Genomic DNA, 22,640 nt, shown 5'->3' with positions numbered 1-22,640 from the left:
ACAGGAGAGACTGTGCTCTGCTCCAGGGCCTGGGTCAGCTAACTTCGGGGCTAATCCCCCTTCACTTAAATCAGCAGATGGCAGCGGGACCTTGGAACTTGGCTTGGACCTTGACAAGTTATAGCATTTATTTACTGAGAAATAGCCAAAACTACTAATACATTGCACTGCTACGTTCACAGCTACACTGCTAACTTCTAACTCTCTGCTCTGGTTGCCAGCCTCAACGTCACACTGCAGATCTTGCACAGAGAACCCTACACCTTGATTAACAGAAAGGAGAAGATGTCAAACATGTTGACCAAGGTGATTAGTGAGACACCTTAAATTTCAGATGATAAATCACAGTCTAATATGCTCGTTTACTTATTACTACTACCTCTTAACGCTTAGGAAGAAAAGACAGTTGAAGTAATTTTCTAATACTCACATGCAAATCTGCACGTGTATGTTTGTAGTATCATAACTGGTCTCAGAACAGTGGAAGCTGAATCGAGCTTTACAAGCATACTTGTCTGCAGCTAGCTATAGCTAGTCACGGGTGAAAGATCTCAGGATAATCCTCATGTGCATTTGCAAACTTCCAAAAATTGCTTTACTAATAATATTTATAATACTTATATGAAACCAATGGCTGACTTCGATGAAATTTGTTGAGCAAATTTACATTCCCTTGAAGGTAAAGCCTTTTGATTTCAGTGACTCCATGGCCTCTCCACAGGACAAACATTTTTAACACCACTACGGGTAAGGTTCTGAGAATAGCCTCTTTCAGTTGATTGCAGCGTTAAAGACTTTAGTCTTGTTAAAGTAAGGACTAATACGACATAATATGAGAAAAAACATAATGTCTACGAAATCATCTCAAACTTCTAAACCACCCTACTGTACAGTGACTGTATTTTGGCTTTTTTGAAGCAGGAGGATGACAAAATTTGTGACCGAACCAGGAGCAGCCTCACACGTTGTTTCATCTTTCTTTTTTCAAGTGTCACAATAAATCTATATTGTGTCTACAGTCTGACCTTAGGCCCTTGGTAAAAGGGCACATTGCCTTGATGGGAGAGAGCTGCACTTAAACTACACAGATGTGATGCGACCAGGCTCTGCTTATAAGGTGGCATTGTCTAAAAATACACTCGGCAGCACCGCCTCCAGAGACTATGGGAGTGCGTACGGCCTGGCATGGCCCGGCGTCTGGACCTGGTTGAGCTGATGGCATCTGACAACTGTACACGCTGCCGGTCATGCTAGTCGCTGTCATAACCTGCTCTCATGCAAACGAGGGGGGTGTCAGTCAAGTAGTTCCCAGGGTTTTGTGGTTTTATAGAGTATATAAAAAATAGCATGTTTTGGATTCAATCTAATTAGCTTTGAAAAGAGATGATTGTTCTCTTTTGCTATAGTCCGATAGCGACTAAACTAGATTACATTTTACATGCTTAATAAGCATAAAGCAGTCTGGAGGCTGCAGTTTTACCAGTTAGAGACCTGTTCAGCATTTGGGGTTTTGACTACTGAGTGGTTTCTAATTTGTTATTGCAGTTCATTCAGTCCTCTGTTCTGATGTTGAGACAGCAGCTGGGGTTCCATTTAATTGTTTTTATGCAAATTGTGAAACATCAGATTTGGGTAGCAACGTGAAAATTGCACATTTCAAAATGTCCTCAGCAATGCAAAATATTTGAACATTTGCTCGATGGAGAAAGGTTCTTGTCAATGACAGTGCTGAAAATGCATTTGTAATATGATTTATTTATTATACAAGTGCTGAAATGATGAGTCCATTGATTGATTAGTTGGCAGACAAAAAAAATGATCTGAAATATATAATACTGTAACTATCAAGCTTTTGCTGATTACAGCCTCTCAGAATAATGCTCTTCTCTCTGTCATATTATAGTAAATTGAAATGGATTTTGGATTTTTATAACACTAATCAGACAAAATAAGAATTTCTTAGACATTGCTTTTGGTTTTTTGGCTGGACAGTGTGGCCAGCCCTATAAACACAAATGTCTGTTGCTCACTGACTGACAGACTGAGTAATGAAATTACACCATTGGTCAGCCAAATGCTGTAGACTGCGTGCTGACCCTATGCCACTGGTCGGCTGGCCATTGACCATTGCTCTTTCCCAAATGAATTGGTGCGGGGGGTTTACAGGCAGTGCTGCCAACTTAGCACCTTCATTGCTAGAGTTACAGACTTTGTAGACACCTTTAATGACTTTTTTTCATAAAAGCACCTAGAGACAAATCTAAGGACCCTTCCATTGAAAGTAGCTGTTTACAGGAGTCACAACAGTTTTCAACTACATCCTAAATTTTGAACAACGACCAAACACGGTCCAGTCGTATACTAAGTTTTGACCAAGTCTTGTTCACTATTTTATTAATTGTTTGTGGGGAAAAAAGATTGGTTGATGTTGTGGTTTCACTCTCCTTGGTCATTAGAATATGCACATAAATATGTATTTGTTTGTTTCTATGAGTAGCGTGAAATATGGTCAATTTTACATAAAGCAATATCCAGCTTTATATATAAAGCAATTTTATTCTTGTTCATGACTGGCTCAAACACATTCTACTCAATACAGATGTCACATTAGATTTTTTCAGAGGATGTGAATATAGCCACCCATAGCCTGAATGTGAATGTAGACATGGGAATTAGAATTAGATTGTCATTACCTTTTATAAAACTTGCTGGCATTGTTAAACTGTTTTGTTTTTTTTAAAATCTTGTTCAACGAGACAGTGAGATCTTAAATTACCTTCAAGCTGTTGAATCTCCTTTTAACAGCCACTCTTTTCTGTACTGGAATTTGGTGTGTGTGTGTGTGTGTGTGTGTGTGTGTGTGTGTGTGTGTGTGTGTGTGTGTGTGTGTGTGTGTGTGTGTGTGTGTGTGTGTGTGTGTGTGTGTGTGTGTGTGTGTGTGTGTGTGTTAAGAAGCCAAATTGGTACATTATATGGGCATTTTTCGCATCTATAGAATACTCTTGGTTAGACACTCAACTGCCCCACAGAGGTTACTTTGCCTGCAAAGCCTATACAGTATGTTGAACCCTCATTTTTTTTGTATATTTTATGTATTTTCATTTGCTTCCCTTCATAGTTGCCAAAGTATTAGTTTCTGCGAGAAATTCGTCGCATAGGCTGTCACGTTATCATATACTATTATATTAAACAATAACAAAAAACAAAACTACCACATTATATGTTGCACTCGCTAATCAGTGCATATTTTAGTAGTTTGTCAAGCAAAAGTAATATCCAGTATACATGTTCATTTGTGCAGACTTGTACAGTTGGCCTGCTGGTTCTGGTGTTCGCCTGTCAGTTTTCTTAAACTGCCAGTTTCCATTAAATCCGGCCTGCAGCACTGCCACTGGTTCCAGGTGGAGAGACGGAGAAGTTGCACAGGAGATGGCACAGGTGTCCCACAGTACCTTGACTGAACAAGAAGTGACCGCAGTCTTATGCTTCGTTGCCTCAACCTGTCCTTGAGCAATATCCAACAGATTGCAGACTTGCCGCACACACACATGTATAGCAAGCGCACACATTTCTTATAGCACATACGCACACTAAATCTGTAGTATTGCCAGGGAGCAGCACAGACAAAAAAAAGGCCTGTGGTGGTTTAAGTTCATTTTAGGATCACACTACTACTCTACTGGGGGACTTAAAAACTGATGACATGTTGTAACTTTAACATACAGTGAAATAGGAAGGAGTTTATTTATCATTTGGAGTAAATATATGGTGGTGTCGCTGTAGAAACTACATAAAATGTTAACTGTTTTACTATCCAAATGCATTACTACCCACGCTGAGAACAAAAAGGTAAAAAAACTAAAACAAAAAAAACATTAAAATCAGGAATATGCTAATTAGTGCATTATGTCATCTAGTGATATTGAAAAAAACATTGATACAGCAGAGTCAAGTGAATGAATTGGTTAAAAAAGAAATACAAAAATGTATGCAGAAGGTAGATAAATACAATGTATAACATTAGAAAAACATGATTTATTCAATTAGTCTGGTTTACAGATGGCCATACTGCAAAAAGTGTTAAGCCATGTACTGTGAAATTTATTACTTACACATACCCAAAATGTATTTGCGGAAAGTACACATTTGCATATATGCCTTAGCACTTGTTCACCTCATTTAAAAAGCAGATGGAGGTCCCACATGTTCAGCACATACTGTGCTGTCTGTCTGATGTGTCTTTGTTTCTAAGCTTTTGAATTTCATGCCAGGTTGCCCCAAATTATGTATAATACGAGCAAATGTAAGCAGTTATTATGAACAAAAACAGAAAGAGGGGAAAAAAGAAAAATCAGATTCAAACCTTAAATATTTTTCTAATTGTAATCTTTCTAGTCATTTGCCTTTTGATGTAGTCGTCACTCTCAATTATTTTAAAAAATGTGGATATTTTTGAGCAGAATCAGGACCATTGACGTCAGTGCTATACTAGTACTAGTACTCATACTCTGATAGTACTAACAAGGGTCTTGTTAGTCTTGTTCTTTGAGCTAAATTCCAAAGTCACTGTGCTAACATGCCCACAGATTCAGCGCTAACATGCTGATGTTTAGCATGTGTAATGTTTACCGTGGTCACCTTCTTATCATGTTAGCATGCTATCATTTTGTAATTAGCACTAAACACAAAGTACAGCTGAGGCTGATGGGAACGTCATCAGATTTTCAGGTGTTTGGATGTAGTATATTAAATGTTGGACTAACTGGACATTTTGACCTGAAGTATAGGAAAAGTCATAGGATCACTAAAGTTATTTAGTGACTCTTGCAGTTCATCATGAGGGGAACAGAAAAGTCTGCATTAAATGCCATGGAAATCCACTGAATATTGTAATCATGTAGCAGATATTTCACTTTGAACCAAAAATGACAACCTGCTGGTGGCACTAGAGGAAACAACAAGAGATCACCAAAGTCAATAAAGGTCATCCTCTACAGACATCAGCAATCTATCCAAAAGTTGTCAAGATATTTCAGTCTGGACCAAAGCGACTTACCATCAGATTAGCATGGCCCTCTTTACAGCCACACTGTAAGCATGGCTAAAAACAAAACAAAAGTCCAACATGGTGAGCAAAATGCAAACGTACACTGTGCTGGGATTTAGAGAGTAGCTGTTAGTTAAAAATCCACTTCATTAGGTTATAGTGCACACATGAAGTTCACCTCACTCTGATGAGGTTCATTCTCTTACAGCTCTCTCTGCGGAGGTTACAGTCTTTGAAATCCACATCTCTTTAGTCACCATTATCCTATCCAAATATTGTTTTTTTTTAGGGATACTTTTTTCTTTAGTATATATTAGAAAGGTACATTGTCCTAATGAATGCCCGTCTCTGTTTTGTTGAGGGAAAATGCAAGAAAGTATTGGATTTTGGCAGTTGCCCAGCAACTTGCAATCGTAATCTACCTATTGCCCAGTGTGTTGTCTTTAATTGGTTCCTCAGTTCTTCATGTGCTGGCTTCCGAAACTAAAGAAAATCTCAGTATGTTGATGGAAACAGCTGTAATGACGTGTCTGGTCTTGTTGGTTTCGATCATCTTGAAGATCTCAACCCAGCTTAACCATTTTACTGATGTGTCAGAAGTGCGGGTCTGTATTCATCATCTTATATATGAAGAGGTTGTGCTTCAATAAACAAAGGTCCAACACAGCCAACAAGACAAAGGTCTTCACTGAGATCCATTCAGCCTTAAGTCAGAATTCAAGTGTTCTGCAGCATGTCAACCTTTTGAGTGTTCATAAAGCTCTTACTTATATTTGATATATTTTTTCTTACACAGCTGGTGCCTTGATGTAGCATTTTTAGCCACTTTTGCCTGGAAACAATACTCTAAATCTCATCTGTACTGAGTGACATTTCAAAAAAGAGCAGTTAAATATCACTTGAAGGCTTAGCACTAACAGATAAACGCAAACAGAGCATAGCACACAAAGCTGAATAAACATAAAGGTACCTCAGAGTGTTAGATACCATATCAAATGTCTCCCAAGAACTGAAGTGTCAATCTTCTGCTGTTTGAAAAATGAACTGAGGAGAGGATGATGCCTCTTCATCTCCCTAACTGTATTTTGCAGCTCCCTTCAGTGTGGAAGCTAGACTCCACTTTTCCATTTCTCTTCTAAAAGTGCTTCCAAATTTCACACATCATGAGCTTCTTTTCTGTGAGGGCCCCGATTTAGCAAAAACCCTCACGTCACAAAAAGCAGATCCCAGCATAATGAAGGCAGGAGCCCAGAGGTGCAGTATGTATCTGAGGGTAATGAACCATTTGAAAAAGGAACCTCCGAAAAGGTGCCAAACAATGGCTGTAGAGAGAAAGCCATTTCCAGCCAGGCAGGTGTGAGAGAGCTGACAAGACTGGAGCTGCATACAATCCACACACCACATGGCACTGTATTTCTCATTTCCTCTGTGTAAAGTTTGAATAGTCTGAGTTATTTTAATATTCGACATTCACTGACTTTCACAGTGGACCTTTCAAGAGAGTATGAGAGGACGAGGAGCTGAAAAGCATGTTTAGGATTGGAGGATTAGTTATTTCAAATCTCAAATCAGATCAGAAAATGGATCAGAAAAAGCAATTTTACTTCACATTCTTCTAAAATTCGACAATATCACATTGCACAATTTTGCACCCTTCTCATAGTAAGATGTAACCTTCTGAAAAGTGTTTGGACTGCACTGAGCAAGTATAGCAGCCTTGGTGGTCTGTGATGTTTTCCACTGAAGGATTTCAAAAGGAAGAGGGAGGAAAAAGATCAAACGTCAGTGAGTTCAGCTCTGCCCACGTTGCTCAATAACGGCCTGAATATTAAGGTTAGTTTATGTGATACAGGGGATGGTGCATTCTTGCCTTGCAGCCCAAATGCTGAATTTACTCTGATAAGATGCCTGGAATTCGATGTGTAGCTATAAATTATTGTTTATCAATCCCAGGTTATCTTCGAACTGATTTTATTATTGATTCTGCCTGGACCTCATCGACAATGGAAAGCTCATTTGGATGGATATGTCAGCTTTATATGGCTCATTAGAAGCACTGACCATGCCATCATCACAGCTGTACGTTTTGCTGAGTTGACATAACTGATTGGGATTTCCTCCGAGTCCCCAAAAGGGTCATCCACAGCGATGACCTGCTGTCCACAATTATGTCACAATGAAAGCTGAGATAAGAATGTGCAGGGAACCATTTAACCTTGTGGAAAGACAAAGAGAAGGCAACAGATGTTGGATTATGGGGGCCCTCATGCAAGAAATATTTGTTTATTATTATCCTAAATCTCTCCTTTTTCTATGAGGCTTGCTTGTATCATTGTTCGAAGAAAGATCCAGCGCACCCTCTGAATTTGTTATGCATTGCATGTGCTAACTTGATGAATGCCATTGGTACAAGAGTTAAAATTCTGTCACACCAGCATTTAAAACGGCAAAGATATACTGTAATGTCAATCCGTTTTGATTAATTCACTTCACAAGGGAGGAAGTCAATCTGTGCAAATATTTTGTGTTGAATTTAGCAAAGCTTTGACACCTGAATGGAGCAGTAGCAAACCATCTTGGCAGTGCTGACCTTTGAGGGAATGGGGAGCCGGAGAGTCCAAAACAGAGGAAGCTGTTCTAGCCCATTAGCTGTGCTGCACCATCAATTTTTATTTAACCCTTTGTCAGAGTGTAAACCTCTCCACAAATAAGGAATGATTTGCTGTAAGTTATGAGACTGGAGTCAGTGGTATATATTAGTAACTATTTGCTTCACACCGTGTTTCTGTTGCTGCCAAGTGGCCAAAAACAATCTATTACTGTACCTTTTAGTGTGCAGTTGTGAGCATAATCATTATCATAACTGATGTCCCGAAATGACACCCTCTGTTAAGCCATCTGTTCTGTTCCATGTGTGGGCAAATCTCATTCACAATTGTGTCACTCAAGTAAAAAGAAAAAAACTTCATCCTGTTGTACTTTAGATAACCTGTCTAGAAGTGTCAGTGGGATATTTTGTGACCTGAGATAGCTAGGAAATTAGAAAATATTATACAGCTGTCGACACCGTGTCATTAGAGGAATACTACAGTTTATTGCGGCTTGGGTTTAATTTCCTGGCATGCTCCATCGGTTCTCTCCGTTAGGGTAACACTATGCTCAGGAAGGGCTAACATATGTGAATGTGGCTGCACTGCTGAAAGCAGGTCCAACAGGACAACAAACACAGGCACTCACATGATCAGAAAAGTTGGAAACAACCCACCTATGTTAGTCAAATTTATTTGGAAGAGAAATGAAGGCAAACAATATAAATTATGACCCAAGCATAATTTAAAAACTGACAACAGCTAATACAGTTTACAAACTCCCTGGTTCCACTTTGACCAACCATACAGTATGTGATGTAGTTGTGCACACTCACAGTTTAGTGGTGGCTACTTAGGTAAAACAGTTTGCTTGTTTACAACCTGTTTGATTGTCTGACCACTCACATTTGATTCCCCCTGTTTGAGCGATGTCACTGCATTTCAAGACCTCAACAATTACTTTGGTGGGTACAAGCCACTGTATTAAATCTGAGTTGTAATAAAGTTTTACATGGATTGAATTAAAGAAGAAGTGTTTTGACATGCAGTTAAATACCATCATAGGCAAGCTTCAACAGTACTACAGGAAAAGTGGTGAATGCAACAGGTTCTCTTAAATCAGTCCTATAGGTGATTCAAGAACTGTTGTTTGTGTATGGGTTTTTTGCCTGCAGCCTTGTGGCCAAAACATTTAAATTTATAATAAAATGTGTAAAGCCACTTTAACTGTACGTAAACAGACATTCATTTGTATTGCCTGTTGCCTTGTGACACACTTTCTAGTAGAATCCAGTCAGGGTTTATTCTCTGTCCCTGTTGGTACCGCCCTAATGTCAAGGTCACTTTATTGTGTGTGTGACTAAAGTAGCAGCAGCAGTAACCACTGTGTCAGTCCACCTTAGCACTCCCCTGTATGCTCGGCTTGGCAGCAATAAACTGCATTGTCCACAGCTATGTTGGGAGCTAGTCTTTTTTATGCTTTTATTTCAGGGATACCCTTGCAATTGGCTGTCCTATTTCTTCTGTGTGTGCCTTAAGGGGGATGCACATGAGTAGTGAGTGTTCCCTGACCTCCAGATTTAGCCCAGGCATTATACGGCGCTAAGCCCGGCCATGATCAGGCCAATCCAGTGCAGGCTAGCCACAGCCCCAAGCTATTACTTCAAGGACTGGTGCAGCTTGTTGACTGCAACACTAGAAAGAAAACGTTGCGTCCGAGACGGAGTCTCTGCAAGCCCGAGCATGTTGGCACCGTGGCATTTGTGATGCAGTGACAAAAGAAAAAAACAACAATCCAGTGCAGTAAGACATCACACAGCCCATCTATATTATGCCACAAATACAGGCAGGCAAGGACACATTGCTTCCCTTAAACCAAGATGAAAATGTGCAGCACAGCACTGACAGCAAAGAGAATTTACTGCTTGCAAATCAAAAAGATTATTTTATTATGCCTAACATGAATGAGAATGAAGCAGACCCCCTCCCCTTCTTTCTCTCTCTCTTCTCAAAATGCAGTGCCTCTCTCTCTCGCTCTCTCTTTCTCTCTCTCTCTCTCTCTTTCTCTCTATCCGTCTGTGTCTCACTACATCAGTTACATATTCTGAGAAGTGCAGCGCAGCAGTATATTCTGCCAATGCAGAACTCCAATTATTTCTCACTGTTTAGTTAAGATTACACATACAAAATGAAACCCACTATACATGACTGCTGGAATAAGGCAGAGGCTGGATGCGTTGGACTTTAGATGACCCATGGGTGTTCTGGAAAAAAAAAAAAAAAAAACGGCCACACACACCCCACCGCACCAAAAATTCGAACAAAAAGAAACAAGAGTACTTAAACCCCTTTGGTCAATGTGTGTGGTGTAACTCCATCAGTCAGTCACGGTCCAGCCAAAAAAAAAACAACAAAAAACAATAGATTAAAACTATGTTGCTGACCTTATCAGAAATTTCTCCACATTCCAAAAGTTAGATAATCATTTCATCTATCCATCCATTAGCTGCACCGGTTATCCTTTCAAAGGTCACGGGGAGGCTGGAGCCAAACCCACCTGACATTGGGCGAGAGGTTGGGTATCACAGGGTAAATCATTTCACATTAGAATTATTCTGCATATGCTGTAATCACCATATACAACAATGATAAAGCTTCTGTCTGGCAGGCAAATCTGTATATTACACTGTGATTGTCACTCTACCTGCTGCTTCATTAATTACATTTCCCTGCAATTAGGTCCTTGTTTATCCAGTTTTAATTAACCATGAAATTATGGATCCTTTTTAGTTGGAGGATGCGTCTCATCTCCTGGTGTATTTTGGTCTCCTCCTAAATACATATTTGCTCATTATGACTATGAAATCCTGCAAATAAGATGGCATAGGGGCTCTGCTGCTGCTTACCATGGTAGCTGAAGGAAGGGTGTGTGTGCGTGCACATGTGTGTGGTAAGAGTTAGTGAAGGACAAGGCCAAGGGCGAAAGGAGGGGCTACGTGTGTGTGTGCATGTGTGTGTGTCAGAATGACTCAGTGTGCAGCAGTATTCCTCTGTTATCACATGCTGTGGGTGGAAGAGCTCTGTCTCTACCTTTAACTCATCCACACATACACACACACACACACGCACGCACACACTCACAGTGGTGATCTCCACTAGATTTCAGCTCACTAGAAATAGCATTTCAGTAAAGGGTCCAATTCAAAATTGCAGTGTGGACTCCCCACTGGTGGAACACATCAATGCATGGCTTTGTTTACTATGGGATTTTCTCAAGTTATTTTATCCTTCAAATGTAATCATATCATTTGATGTAGCGTAATATGCATTTACATACTGTTCAAAGCTGTAGATAATATTAAAATTGGAAAGATGTAGTTTGAAGTACTTCTGTGAACATCCAGGACCCATATTTATGAGTCTCAGGGTAGAAAATCAGTCCTGCCTGGACAGAAATTCTCAGACTGACACATATTTGGTCAAACTTTTAGATCTACCGTAGGAGTAAAATCATATTATAAACGTTCTTAACTTTGGAAACGTTCCCATCTCTGTTAGGGGATATTCAATAAGAGGAAAGCTGTTTTGGAGCGCTTGATGAAAATAAAACATAATTTTTGACCCTGACCTTGTGATGTAGAGGTATCCTTGTAGAAACAATTGTCCTCACAATGTTAGTCTTTTCTGTGCAACACTGATGATTCTGTCAGAGCTGACAACTAGTCTAAAATTTATTTGAACACAGTCATGTTTCCCTGGCTGGATGTCAACTGCATAATAAAGGATCTTTCAGCTTATTTATAAAAAAAGGGAACAATCTGATATGGGGTCTTATATGTTAATTTTTAAAATGTATTTTATGGGTGATAATATTTGAGAAATGTATTCATATTATTATGGCGCATGTGTATGCCTATGCAATGTGATAGATGTGGTGGTCACTCTAAACATGTGGTTGGAGAGGGCTGGTACAATACTTTCACACAACTGAGTCAAATACCTTATTATTTCATTTTACATATAGGCCACATTTATTTTATGCATTTATTTGACGATGATACTATGTAAATGGAGTATTTGTAAATATCAATTTGAATTCTGCCATCTTATTTTTGCATATATAACCTTGGTAAGTTCTGTACTTTATTTGCCTATACACATCAAACGTGGTGCTATTTAATACATTTTGAATTTTACCGCTGTCAAACCGCAACAGTCAGAAAAATCATAATTTCAACTTTGCGGCTTTGGAAGTTTTAAAACAGTTTCACACTCTCTCCAAGGAATAATCCTTCTTCTTGCTGAAAGTGCATTACTATTAGGTAGGTAGTAGTCTTTTTAGAAAGACTACTAAGACTAAGACTGGGAGTGATTCTGAGACACTTGATAAATATTTGCCCAAATCTTAGGTATGCTTGCATTTATTCTTTAAGCATGTTGCATGATAAACAAGCATGCTATAACTGATCACAAGTCAATGCATCAGTATATCAATCCTCTTAGCTACAGTGTACTGTACTTGACATCACATATTTATTGTTCTCAGCTAGTGAAGGAGTCCTGTTTAACATTTTGACCATGGACTGGTAACTAAGTAGACTCCAACTAACCAATAAATAAGGCAAGTAAGTAGGTAAACAGGAAAATATGTCAAAATGTTTGACTGCCATTTACACTGTCTCAGTCAAAATAGCCATTCAGTTGAATTATAAACCCAAGAGGTGGAATAATCTTTTAACCTCACTTCTGGACGGAAAAAAGGTAAAGGTACAGATGAATGACAGACAATTAAAGGAAAAATGGTTGTTTGGCTACTGCAAGCCTCCAGAGCAGCTCCGGGTATCCTCCTGTCTGTTGTACGGTGCTGGGCAGGTAGTGCACAGGTGGCTTATCAGAGATTTTCCACTGAAAATAGCTGCATGCCGCAAGCAGGGTTGATGACAGTCATATTTGCAAGCTGAAAAACGAAAACAATGAGCTAAAGAAGCTAAAAGGCTAAAAGCTCTGTAGAACTTAGCGGAACTGTAGAGTTGGGTGATAAAGTCTGTTGTAATATAAACGCCCTTTACATTATAAATAGTCATTTGAGCCATTGTTAATGTACAAAATATAGTTTAGTGCAGCCTTAAGTTCTGAGAGACCTATCGCACCCAAGGGTCCAAAGACTTGGACATTTTTCCCTTTCAATAAAGTGTCAGTCAAAACCATTATTTGCATGTTGAGACTTTGTGGACTGCAACATGTATTTTGGTGACACGACATCAACTGTGTTGTGCTGATGCTCTTTTACTTCTGTCATCTCACTGTGGCCTCTTCTTCTGCAGTTTAATGGCACTTCACTGAGAATTAGCAACACCGACATCTCGATGCCCTTCGCATAACACTAGTGGATTGCCTTTTGCTGATTTTCTGGAAACTCTTTTAGAATTTGAACTATATTTGGATGGAAACCTGACCACATTTTTTTTGCTTTCACTCACCTTATCGTACCTTCCTACCTCCTATGATATATTCTAATTGACTTTCACGCTAAACTATAAATGTAGCAAAGGAAAAGAGGACTGATTTGGTGTTACGGTCAAGTGGAACAAGGAAGTCTGTCCCCTCTTCCCAATCACCTGTGCATGTCTTGCAATTTGTGAACAAATGGCAAGCTATGATTGGTTGGGGTTTAACGTGTAGTATGCCATTTTATCTTGTTCTCTTGACTGTATGATCATGTAATCTGACACAGTGTCCATATTTAAAGGCAAAATATTGTGTAGTCCCATCCAGCATAGTAACAGGTGGGTTTTGTAAGATCACTGGGATCAAAGATCTCCTCAGACCAGGTATAACACACTCGGTACAGTATAAGGCAAAGAGTGTTCTCTGCTGTTCTTGTGGCTTCACTGAGTGCAGCAAGAGAGATTTGATCTTGTTCAAAAGGTCCCCATATCTTTCGGTGGATGATGACCCAATTTGACTTCGACACAACCAGAGAAACACATTAACCAAGTGTATAATCCCCTCTTAAACTGTTTTAACATCCTCTGCCCTCATCTAATTTAGATAGCTGTGTGTTTACTTTCTGTGATTCATAACCTCACACACAATGAAATTAGTTTCCTCTTGGGAGAAGCTTTTGTGTCTGAGCTAAACAGTTCTCTTTCATCATGAGAAACCAGAGCGCTGTGATGTGGAGTTCAACATTTTTAAAAGGAGGGTAAATGAGGATTTCACCCACTTGTGTAGGCTATTGCCCTGAGTCCAATCCTGTTTGCAGTTTTCTTCATTAAACCAATATTAAGCTTAATTACTAGCGTCATTAGTGTAAGTGTTTCGTGAAATATATCCTGGTTGGACATGGTCATGTCGGCTTGTCGAGCTGAATGTTTATGTGGGGTCTAGGTGAAAAGTAACATGACCCTTTGAGGCTATTGCTTGGTAACTAATGCTGTGGAAAACAGTGGGTTTTTTTTTCAAGAATGGTGAATGCACAATGTTACCTATGTTAATGTAGTTTCAGACTGATGAGACTGAACAGATGAGAGCTTTCTGCCTTGTATGTGACTGTATACAAATGGAAACAAACATTTTCCACAACAAGAATACAATTATGAGTCATGTCACAGACTCTTCAGTCTGGGCTTGTAGCTCAATCAAACAGTGTTGCTTTGATCCATTTTATCAAAGTTGGGTTCAACTAAGTTTTGTCCAATTTTCTAGTTCCAGCAGACCATTATTAATTAAACATCTAAGCAATTGGTAAGTCAACTAGGTTACACAGCGGCTTGGCTATCTAGGTGTACCGTCTACCAGAGCAGTGGCCTTGTTATGTTGTTTCATGCTGTAATGTAGAAAGTAGTAGGGCTGGTTGAGCAGTTTTTTACTAATATATGGTCTGAATTTGGACTTTTACCAAAGAAAAAGATGTACTGGCCAGTTAAAAGAATAGATTGATTTTTTTTTCTGAAATATGCTTACTTACTGTCTTTGATTGAAACCACCTTTATGTCTAGATGCTAAATATGAAGCTACAGCCAGAAGCTGATTAGCCTAGCTTAGCATTAACTCTGGACACAAGGGGAAACAGCCAGTCAGAGGTTAAAACAATCCGCCATCCAGCACTTCTAAAGCTCCGTGAGTTATATGTATGAGAGTCTTGTCGTCGTCATGAGGTTGCCAGCTCCAGACAGCACATAGCCCCCTGCAAAACCACATCTTGTTGAGTTTACGCTTTAGTCTTTGTAAAGATTAAACAAACAAGATGTATTAACTGGTGAGCTTTAGAGGTGCTGCAAGGCAGATTTTGTTACCTCTTTACAGAACCACAGTAGTTTTTTACCCCTGCTTCCAGTCTTTACACTAAGCTAAGTTAACTGATTCCTGGATGTAGCTTCATATTAGCACACAGACATGAGAGTGATATTGAACTTCTTATCTAAATGTCTGCAAGAACGTGAATGTGTCTTTTGTAAAATGTCAAACTATTCCATTAATGTTGTCACCGCAATGTGATGGCCATTATGCACTTTGTTTAGGGGTGTTAGCATACACACAATGGTGAGACAAAGACAAAACAAAGAGTAACTTGATACTAAGATGAAAGGCAGTGTTTTACAACCCTGACTGGTTTCAAGTCTGTCACACCTGTCGCCACACCCAATACCGAGGTCACAATGTACTGACAAACCCTGGATTACAACTCTAGATCAATGCAGCAAGGTGAGAAGTTAAATCACTGAAGGTCAGCAAAAGGGATTTTCAGCTGCTGTTAAATTTGTCTTTAACTACATGATACAGTGTTCATGGTTATATTTATTATGAAAATGAGCAAGTGATAATGATAAACACAGAAATTAATGAAAACTTTTAATTAAAAAGACTTTAAAATTCTAGGACAAATGAAGTTAGAAATTGACTTCTTCCACTGAAAAGAGTAAATGGTTGCTGAAATCAATGCACAGACAGCAGTGGTTTTGTTATTTTTGGTGAAGTCTGTTACCATAACTTTTAATGTAAAATAAAAAACTATTAATTCATTTTTAATACTAAGAAAACAGTCAGGTGAAAGTGCAACTTTTGACAAATGAGAGAAACTCCATTAAATTTTTCCACCTACACTAGGTGGATGATGAAGTGTCAATTCAATTCGTCCATTTATGCCTTCCTCTAGACAGAAAAGAACATACTCTTTGTAGAAATCACAGGCTAATGCAAAGAATACAAGAGTCCTTCTGTTGGCTAACTGAAAGTGATTGGGGGATGCTGAGAGTAATTGAATCCTGTTGAAATCACCTTTTGGTTCATTTGAGCAGAGTAAAAAGTAAATGGTGTTTAAAAGGCTCTAAAAAAATCTGTGTAAACTGGCAGCTGTTGTATCCTGGCTCACATCCAGGATTCAAGTTTGCATTTTTAATTAGTTTGGCTACTTTCCAATTATTTTTGACAGCAAAGATAGATACATGTGTTAACATGGAATTAGACCTGCTGTTATCAATGAAATATATAATTACCAACTTTCTGCAATCCTTTTTCAGAGGCTTCTCAACTCAACGCAACTGAATTGTTAAAACACTTAAACACAGAATCCATATTGATTTCTGTTTGCTATGATATCACCAGACATTTGGATTCTTTCTCTAGGCACCATGGATATCTGTGCCAAAGTTCCTGGCAAGGTACTCAATAGTTGTTTTGACATTTTACTAAAAACCAAAACTGTCAACCTCATGGTGGCACAAGATGAAAAGTCAATTCATCACCAAAGTAGGATACATGATCTGGGGACCATGAATGTCTAGAAAAAATTCATGGCAATCGATTCAGTACTTATTCAGATATTTTAGTCAGGATCAAAGGGATGGCTGGACAGTGGACCAACATTGCCATCCTAATGATGCATTTACATAATTCCAGAAAAATAGCTTTTATGTGCCTCCTCCATTTTTGTGTATTTGGCGTGTTGCAGTTGCTCTGCATGGATGTTCAAAGTTCAAATTGCTGCACTGCATCTTCGTGGGCATAACCACTTGCTGTTGACCACTGCTTGAACTGAAAGATGGATAAAAAACAAATTATTTGTGTTTCTGAATTTCCACAATTCTATAAAAACAGATTGGTTTTGTATCAAAACCAGACAAAAAGATTTTTGCATGGCAAAATATCAGCATGCAGATTCAGCTGCCAGGTTTGCAATAAAAAAATGAGTTTGAGACTCTGAAATCTAGCAACGTACTCCAAGCAACATTAGCATTGTTGCTAAGGTTGGCAATGTTAAATAAAGTACTACAGTGAGTTCCCAAGTAAATACTGCACTAGACAATATAGAACATGTAAGGCGAGACCCTTGTTTTTCCACTGTAATGTGAATATGCCTTTAGAGCCAGTCATAATACTACTGCTTCACATTGTTCTTTTTTTCAAGAGAGAATAAAACCGTTTTTGTGCACAGTTTTGGCACAGCATCCAAACTGCAACCAACTCCTGCTGGGAGGTGGCTTCAAAACAGAAAAGAGGTTATATGATCTTAAACTCAGAATCTGTATGAAAGAAACAGCCACATGTACGTCTCTAAACAGCCTTCGTGTTCATTCACCTTCATGTAGTCCAGAGAAACATCCTCCATTGTTTATTCAAGATAGCTTGAGGTTAGTTCCCTACCATTAGCAGTTTAAGATTTCATATTGTCATATATCATATTACAACATTCAGTATTTGGGAGGATCCATCATGCTGTGTGTATTCCACTTGGAAGGCTAGCTAGCTATTCTTACCATTACGGACATTGCACATGTTTCAGGACCTAATATTGGCATGGTCTTCCACACTCAGGGTTATGTTTTTCTTGCATTATATAAAGGCTTGGCTAACTATGTCTTTTTTCAATGGATCCAGTCCTATTCAGTAGTGTGTTCAAATCTGTTAGTTTCAGCAATTTTAAACTGACTAATGTATAGGACTGACATGAAATTAATTAATATAGAAAGCTGTTTTTGTGCCAGTTCACACAAATATTTCACCAATTCAATTACAGTATACACTGTCACTGGGTACCAAAAATGAACGTTCATAGGAGAACACCAATGTATCAGCCAGTGTCAATGCAAAAAATAAAATAACATAAAAAACACCAATCAGATATTGATTTCTTAGTGAAAATGACAAATTCATTTCAGTTTGACTTAATTATATTGAACATGAGAAACACAAGCTGTCAGCTCGAGCCCAAACGCAGTGTCAGTGTCAATAGCCTACAGAAGAGCTACATTAGCAGACACATAATACAGAGTCATAACTGTTAGTGTCAGAAGTATGACTATCATGAAGTTAATAGGCTCATTATCTCAGTTCATCTCAAGATGACACAATTCAATTGAAAAGACATGCATGCGCGCACATTTCTCTACACTCAGGCACTCTGTTCACTTACTATATTTGGTGGAGTGCACGGGGCAGAGGAGCAGACATTTGAACAAGGTCATGAGGTTCACTTGCCTCTCCTCTTCTTTCCCTCTTAATATCAGCCTTTCCTTCACCCAGCCTGCTCGGCAGGGCACTATTTCCCTCTCACTTTTCAGTAGCATCCATCTCTCAGTGCTTGGCAGGTCGCTCTGTGTGCTCTGCGTTCACTGAGGATAATGGGTTTTGGTGCAGCTTGCACAGATGGAGGCTCAGGGAGTGGTCCACCATCAGCGATATTAGCTCCACTATGACCCCTTAAAAAACAGAGTCGACTCCATTTGCATCCTGCCAGAATTGAAACACTTCAGGCGAAGAATGTTGCACCCCTCCCCTCATCTGAAATAGAAGTGGTAGAGATTAGTGATGTGTTCAACGTGCAGCTGTCTTGCTAGAACAAGATACTGTGCTTTCTTGATAATATATATGACATGTCTGATTGAATCCCATTTTAAAAGCTAACACAGATAAATGAATGTTGTCATGTGTCGATGTATCATTGATAAGATGTTTGTTTTTTAGGGTAGCGACGAGGGCGATGTGGACAAGAATAAGTGCTGCACGCTGTGTAACATGTCCTTCACCTCAGCAGTGGTGGCACAGTCACACTACCAGGGTAAAATCCACGCCAAGAGGCTAAAGCTACTACTGGGGGAGCAGCCCGCCATCACAAACAAAGGTATAGCCAATGTTCAAAATGCATTGTGGGTGTAAATGATAGAGGAGCTACAAGGAATAAGAAACAGGATGCTATATGTGTTGATGATGTTTGGAGGTGTTTTTATGTGCAAGTGAAGTGGAATAGAACTAAATGATTTTAAATAATTATGGAGCACTTGGTTCAGACAGTGTTTGTTCTCCCCACATCTTTCCTACTGTTGGTTCTGAGTTGGAGTCATAACAAACAGCATTGCCAGTGCCTGACACATTATTTTCCAGTGTATACAGTATATTGGTGTCTTGATTCAGTGCTCTGAAACATCACATCATCACGCAGAGGTGCTGTAAGGGTCAGAATATACAGCAGGAGCCCAAAGGCCAAATCTATACAGCAGCATGGCCGAGGGCTGGAGGAACGAATTACATTTGAAAAAAATGCATCTTCTGTGTACCTCTTTCTTCAGTTTTGAGTCGGCTCTTATTTCCATTCCATCAGATATAAATCACTCATAAACTTTATTAAAGCTAACGTGGAAGCAGATGATAGATAGGAAGCCATACTTCATTCACAGTTTGTAGTCAAGTTTGTTATTTCTCAATGGCTGTTGGCACATCCCTTACTCAGTCTGTCTGTTTAAGTTTGTTGAGTGACCTCAGTATTCCTGCTTGCAAGTCTAGTGTTTCCTTTGATTTTCCAAGATGAAGGTGAATTGCTGCATTCCATTAGTGAGAGCAAATTAAGTGATTTGAAGGACACAAATAAATAACTTGAGTGAACACATTAAGTAGTTTGAAAGTTTGATTACTAAACTGGGGGAATTAATCAAGTATTTAAACAAATAAATAAGTGACTTCAATGATGGAATGATGTGTAATTTCAAGGAATAAATTACAAACTTAAGGGAATAGTTTATAATATGAACAAAAATAATGCTATAGCCAATTTTTAGTGACTAGAAAAATCCTGAGGTTATCCTATGTTTTTTAGTTGTAGATGGGGATCAGAACATCATGGCGGAGCAGACCACATTTTTTAGCATAACTCAAGATATTTAGGACTTTAGCCCAAGTTTTTTACCTGAGAAAAATCAGTGTTTCTCTCTATATAAGAGTATTGCGAGAGCAGATCTGGCCATATATTAGTTTTACAGTGATGGTTCACTGATTTCAATCACGTCCCCAGTCATTTTTATATCTGAGTATTACACAGCCTCTGTCCTGTGGAAAAAATCTGTCGACACAGTCCTGTCTCTGAGGTCTGCAGGCAGTTCCTTCAACCTCATGTCTTGGTTTTTGCTCTGATATTCCAAATCATGTTCAGTCAATTGAATTTATCACAGGTTGACTCCAATCAAGGTGCAGAAACATCTCAAAGATGATCAAGAGAAATGGGAGGCACTTGAGCTAAATTTCAAGTGTCATCACAAAGAGTATGAATACGAATCTGATGTTTCAGTTTTTCCTTTTTAATGAGTTCACAAAACTTTCTAAAACTCTGCTTCCTATTGTGTTCACCTAGAGGATTAGCACAAAGTGTTTATAGACATTAATGTTTCCCAGACAATGTATCTCAGTGTCTTTTGGTGATCCATTGGCCTAAGCTCTGGCACCACTGTAACGTGGGTGAGGTGCATTGTTTTTATTCCTAATAAGCAAATAGTATCATGCTAACACGCTAAACCAAGATGGTGAAGCTGATACAATATTGTTATTATATATTATTATTATTGTTATTATATATTATATATTATTATCAGCATGCTAGCATTGTGAGTATGTTAGCATGCTTATGTTAGCGTGTAGCACCACTAGGCCTAAGTACTGCCTCGCAAAGCTGCTACCATGGCTGTAGACTCGTAGTCTTGCATGCCATGATTTTTGGGGCCAGTTAAAACTTATTAACCGAAGCCAAAGAAGCTGGTGCGGTTGGCTGGTTTTTCATGATTCTCTGTGTGTCTATGCGTGTGTTATTTAGATTTAATCACCAACTGTTCTCTAGCTTGGGGTGATTGAAGTCTTCTGCTGTTGTAATCCACTGACAGCTGGTCACCTTGAACCTACTTAGAAATCAGCTGTTGTAAAAATAATGAGTGAAGGTCGAGGGGGGAAACAGTGAATAGGAAAGATAGCAAACATTATATTTTCAGATTGTACTGGAGACCAGCATCTGAGTCTACAGTGAGCAGTGTGGCTGTGAATAGATCAGCCTTGAGCTTTGTTTACTCTGGCTTGTTGGTGCTCCAGTTGACTGAGTCATTTATATGCACTCACTGCTACTTTTCTTTTAATTTGGTTGAAATTTTCTGTTGACTGATAAAGCGGTGCATTTTTATAGTGGTATTATCTGAATCCTCCCATTGTTGGACCGTCCTGAATTCATCCTGCATTAGTATTGCCTCAGCCACTGCAGCCTTTTTTTCCCTCTAAAGTAGTAGGATTGAATCAGTAGATTGGTGACGAAACCTCTTGTCTTAGAGTTAATGTTTGTCGGATCAGTCCTTGAACCCTCCGGCTGAAAAAAAGAATCAAATAATTCCTTTTATCTCAGCAGTACCAGAATAGCATTTAAGCATAGAAAGTGGGACAGAAGAAGTAAAGTCTACAGTTCTAGTTCAGGCCAAATACAGAGGCTATACAACAATGTTTTGCACCGTTAAAGTCAAAGGGAAATTAAATGTTCTTTTCTGTTGTACACCTGAAAAAAGACTGACAGAAAGAAACGACAATAAGGTCTTATATTCTGATTCAAATCGGCCAGAAACCTTGAGCAGCTCTGTAATCTTTGTCACTTCAGTTGGCTGCACAGTTGTCATGACCAAATGTTCATTGAGTGCCGCTGCACCATCCTGCTGCTGCAGCATCCACCTGTGGGCTCTGTTCTTTTGTGTTTGAGGGGTTCTGTATTGATCTCTATCTGCTCAGACTTTGGCAGCATGAAATATGTATGTTCATAGGGTGTGATCAAAACAGAGCCTGGCGGCAAAATTTGGTTTTTATTCATTCTTAGTACAGTGTTGCACATACACCTTCAGTTCATGGCTTAACCACTGAAGGGCAAACTTATTTTCACATTATCTCATAAAAAATACTCATTTGTACATTGTTTTGTCTCTCCTTTGTGTATGAAAGCAGCATTCTACAAAAAGTAGGAGTGAGAAGCTATTTTCCTCATGTTTTTCACTTAGGAAGGAGGATTGGGGATGGGGGGTGGGCCAAGCAGACAGAATTAGTGGATTTTCTCTAGATGATAATGAACACTACTGAATGGGACCGGGATCAATAGATAGTACAATAAAGGGACTGTATATGTTATTTACTAACTCAAAGAAATGAATTTCGTGTCGAGTTCCTTTTTAATGATACAGTCCAATCTGCTGTGAAGCTTAGAAGCTACAGTGAGTATGATGATGTCTGAACATTCTGTGCAATACATTTCTGAGAAGGTCTGAAGCCAGGGCATAAAACGTCAACTGTAATTATAGAAAAACTATAAAAGCGTATGAATAAGTTGATCGAATACTGTACTGAACATCTCTAGCCACATCCAGCAGACAATCACCTTGAAGCAACCAGGATAAATGTTTTCCTCCAAGCTGAGAGTTCATTATATGGAATAATTTGTCAATCGAACAAATAGTGATATACTTTGGCTATAAGTATAGAGAACTTCAATACTATTTGATTTCATTTGCAGTTTGCTTTCTAACAAGTCGGATTATGGTCCCACGATGCAGCGCACAGATAGCCCCCTTTGCTATTTGCTCTCCTTGCCACATGTCAGTGACCGACACAGCAGTTAAGTAAGCCACGTGTGGCCAGCGGCTCAGAACAGAGGCAGCTCCATCCCAGCTGACACCCAAACAAAAAGTGGGACACTAAGAAACCTCCTCCCGACCTGACAG

At 39.0% G+C, this 22,640-nt stretch overlaps 1 protein-coding gene across 1 annotated transcript in view; it reads left to right on the top strand.

Moving 5' to 3' along the window:
* zmat4a (zinc finger, matrin-type 4a) overlaps positions 1-22,640 on the top strand; it is a 137,326-nt gene that overhangs the window by 58,059 nt on the left and 56,627 nt on the right. The window contains exon 4 of the mRNA XM_040155640.1: positions 18,601-18,757. Within this exon, the coding sequence (XP_040011574.1) occupies positions 18,601-18,757 (157 nt within the window). The remainder of the gene's footprint in view (positions 1-18,600; positions 18,758-22,640) is intronic.

Source organism: Xiphias gladius, chromosome 19 (assembly GCF_016859285.1).
Source record: "Xiphias gladius isolate SHS-SW01 ecotype Sanya breed wild chromosome 19, ASM1685928v1, whole genome shotgun sequence".
Lineage (NCBI taxonomy): Eukaryota > Metazoa > Chordata > Actinopteri > Istiophoriformes > Xiphiidae > Xiphias > Xiphias gladius.
The sequence above is the reverse complement of the archived record's forward strand: the minus strand, read 5'-3'. Positions and strand labels throughout refer to the sequence as shown.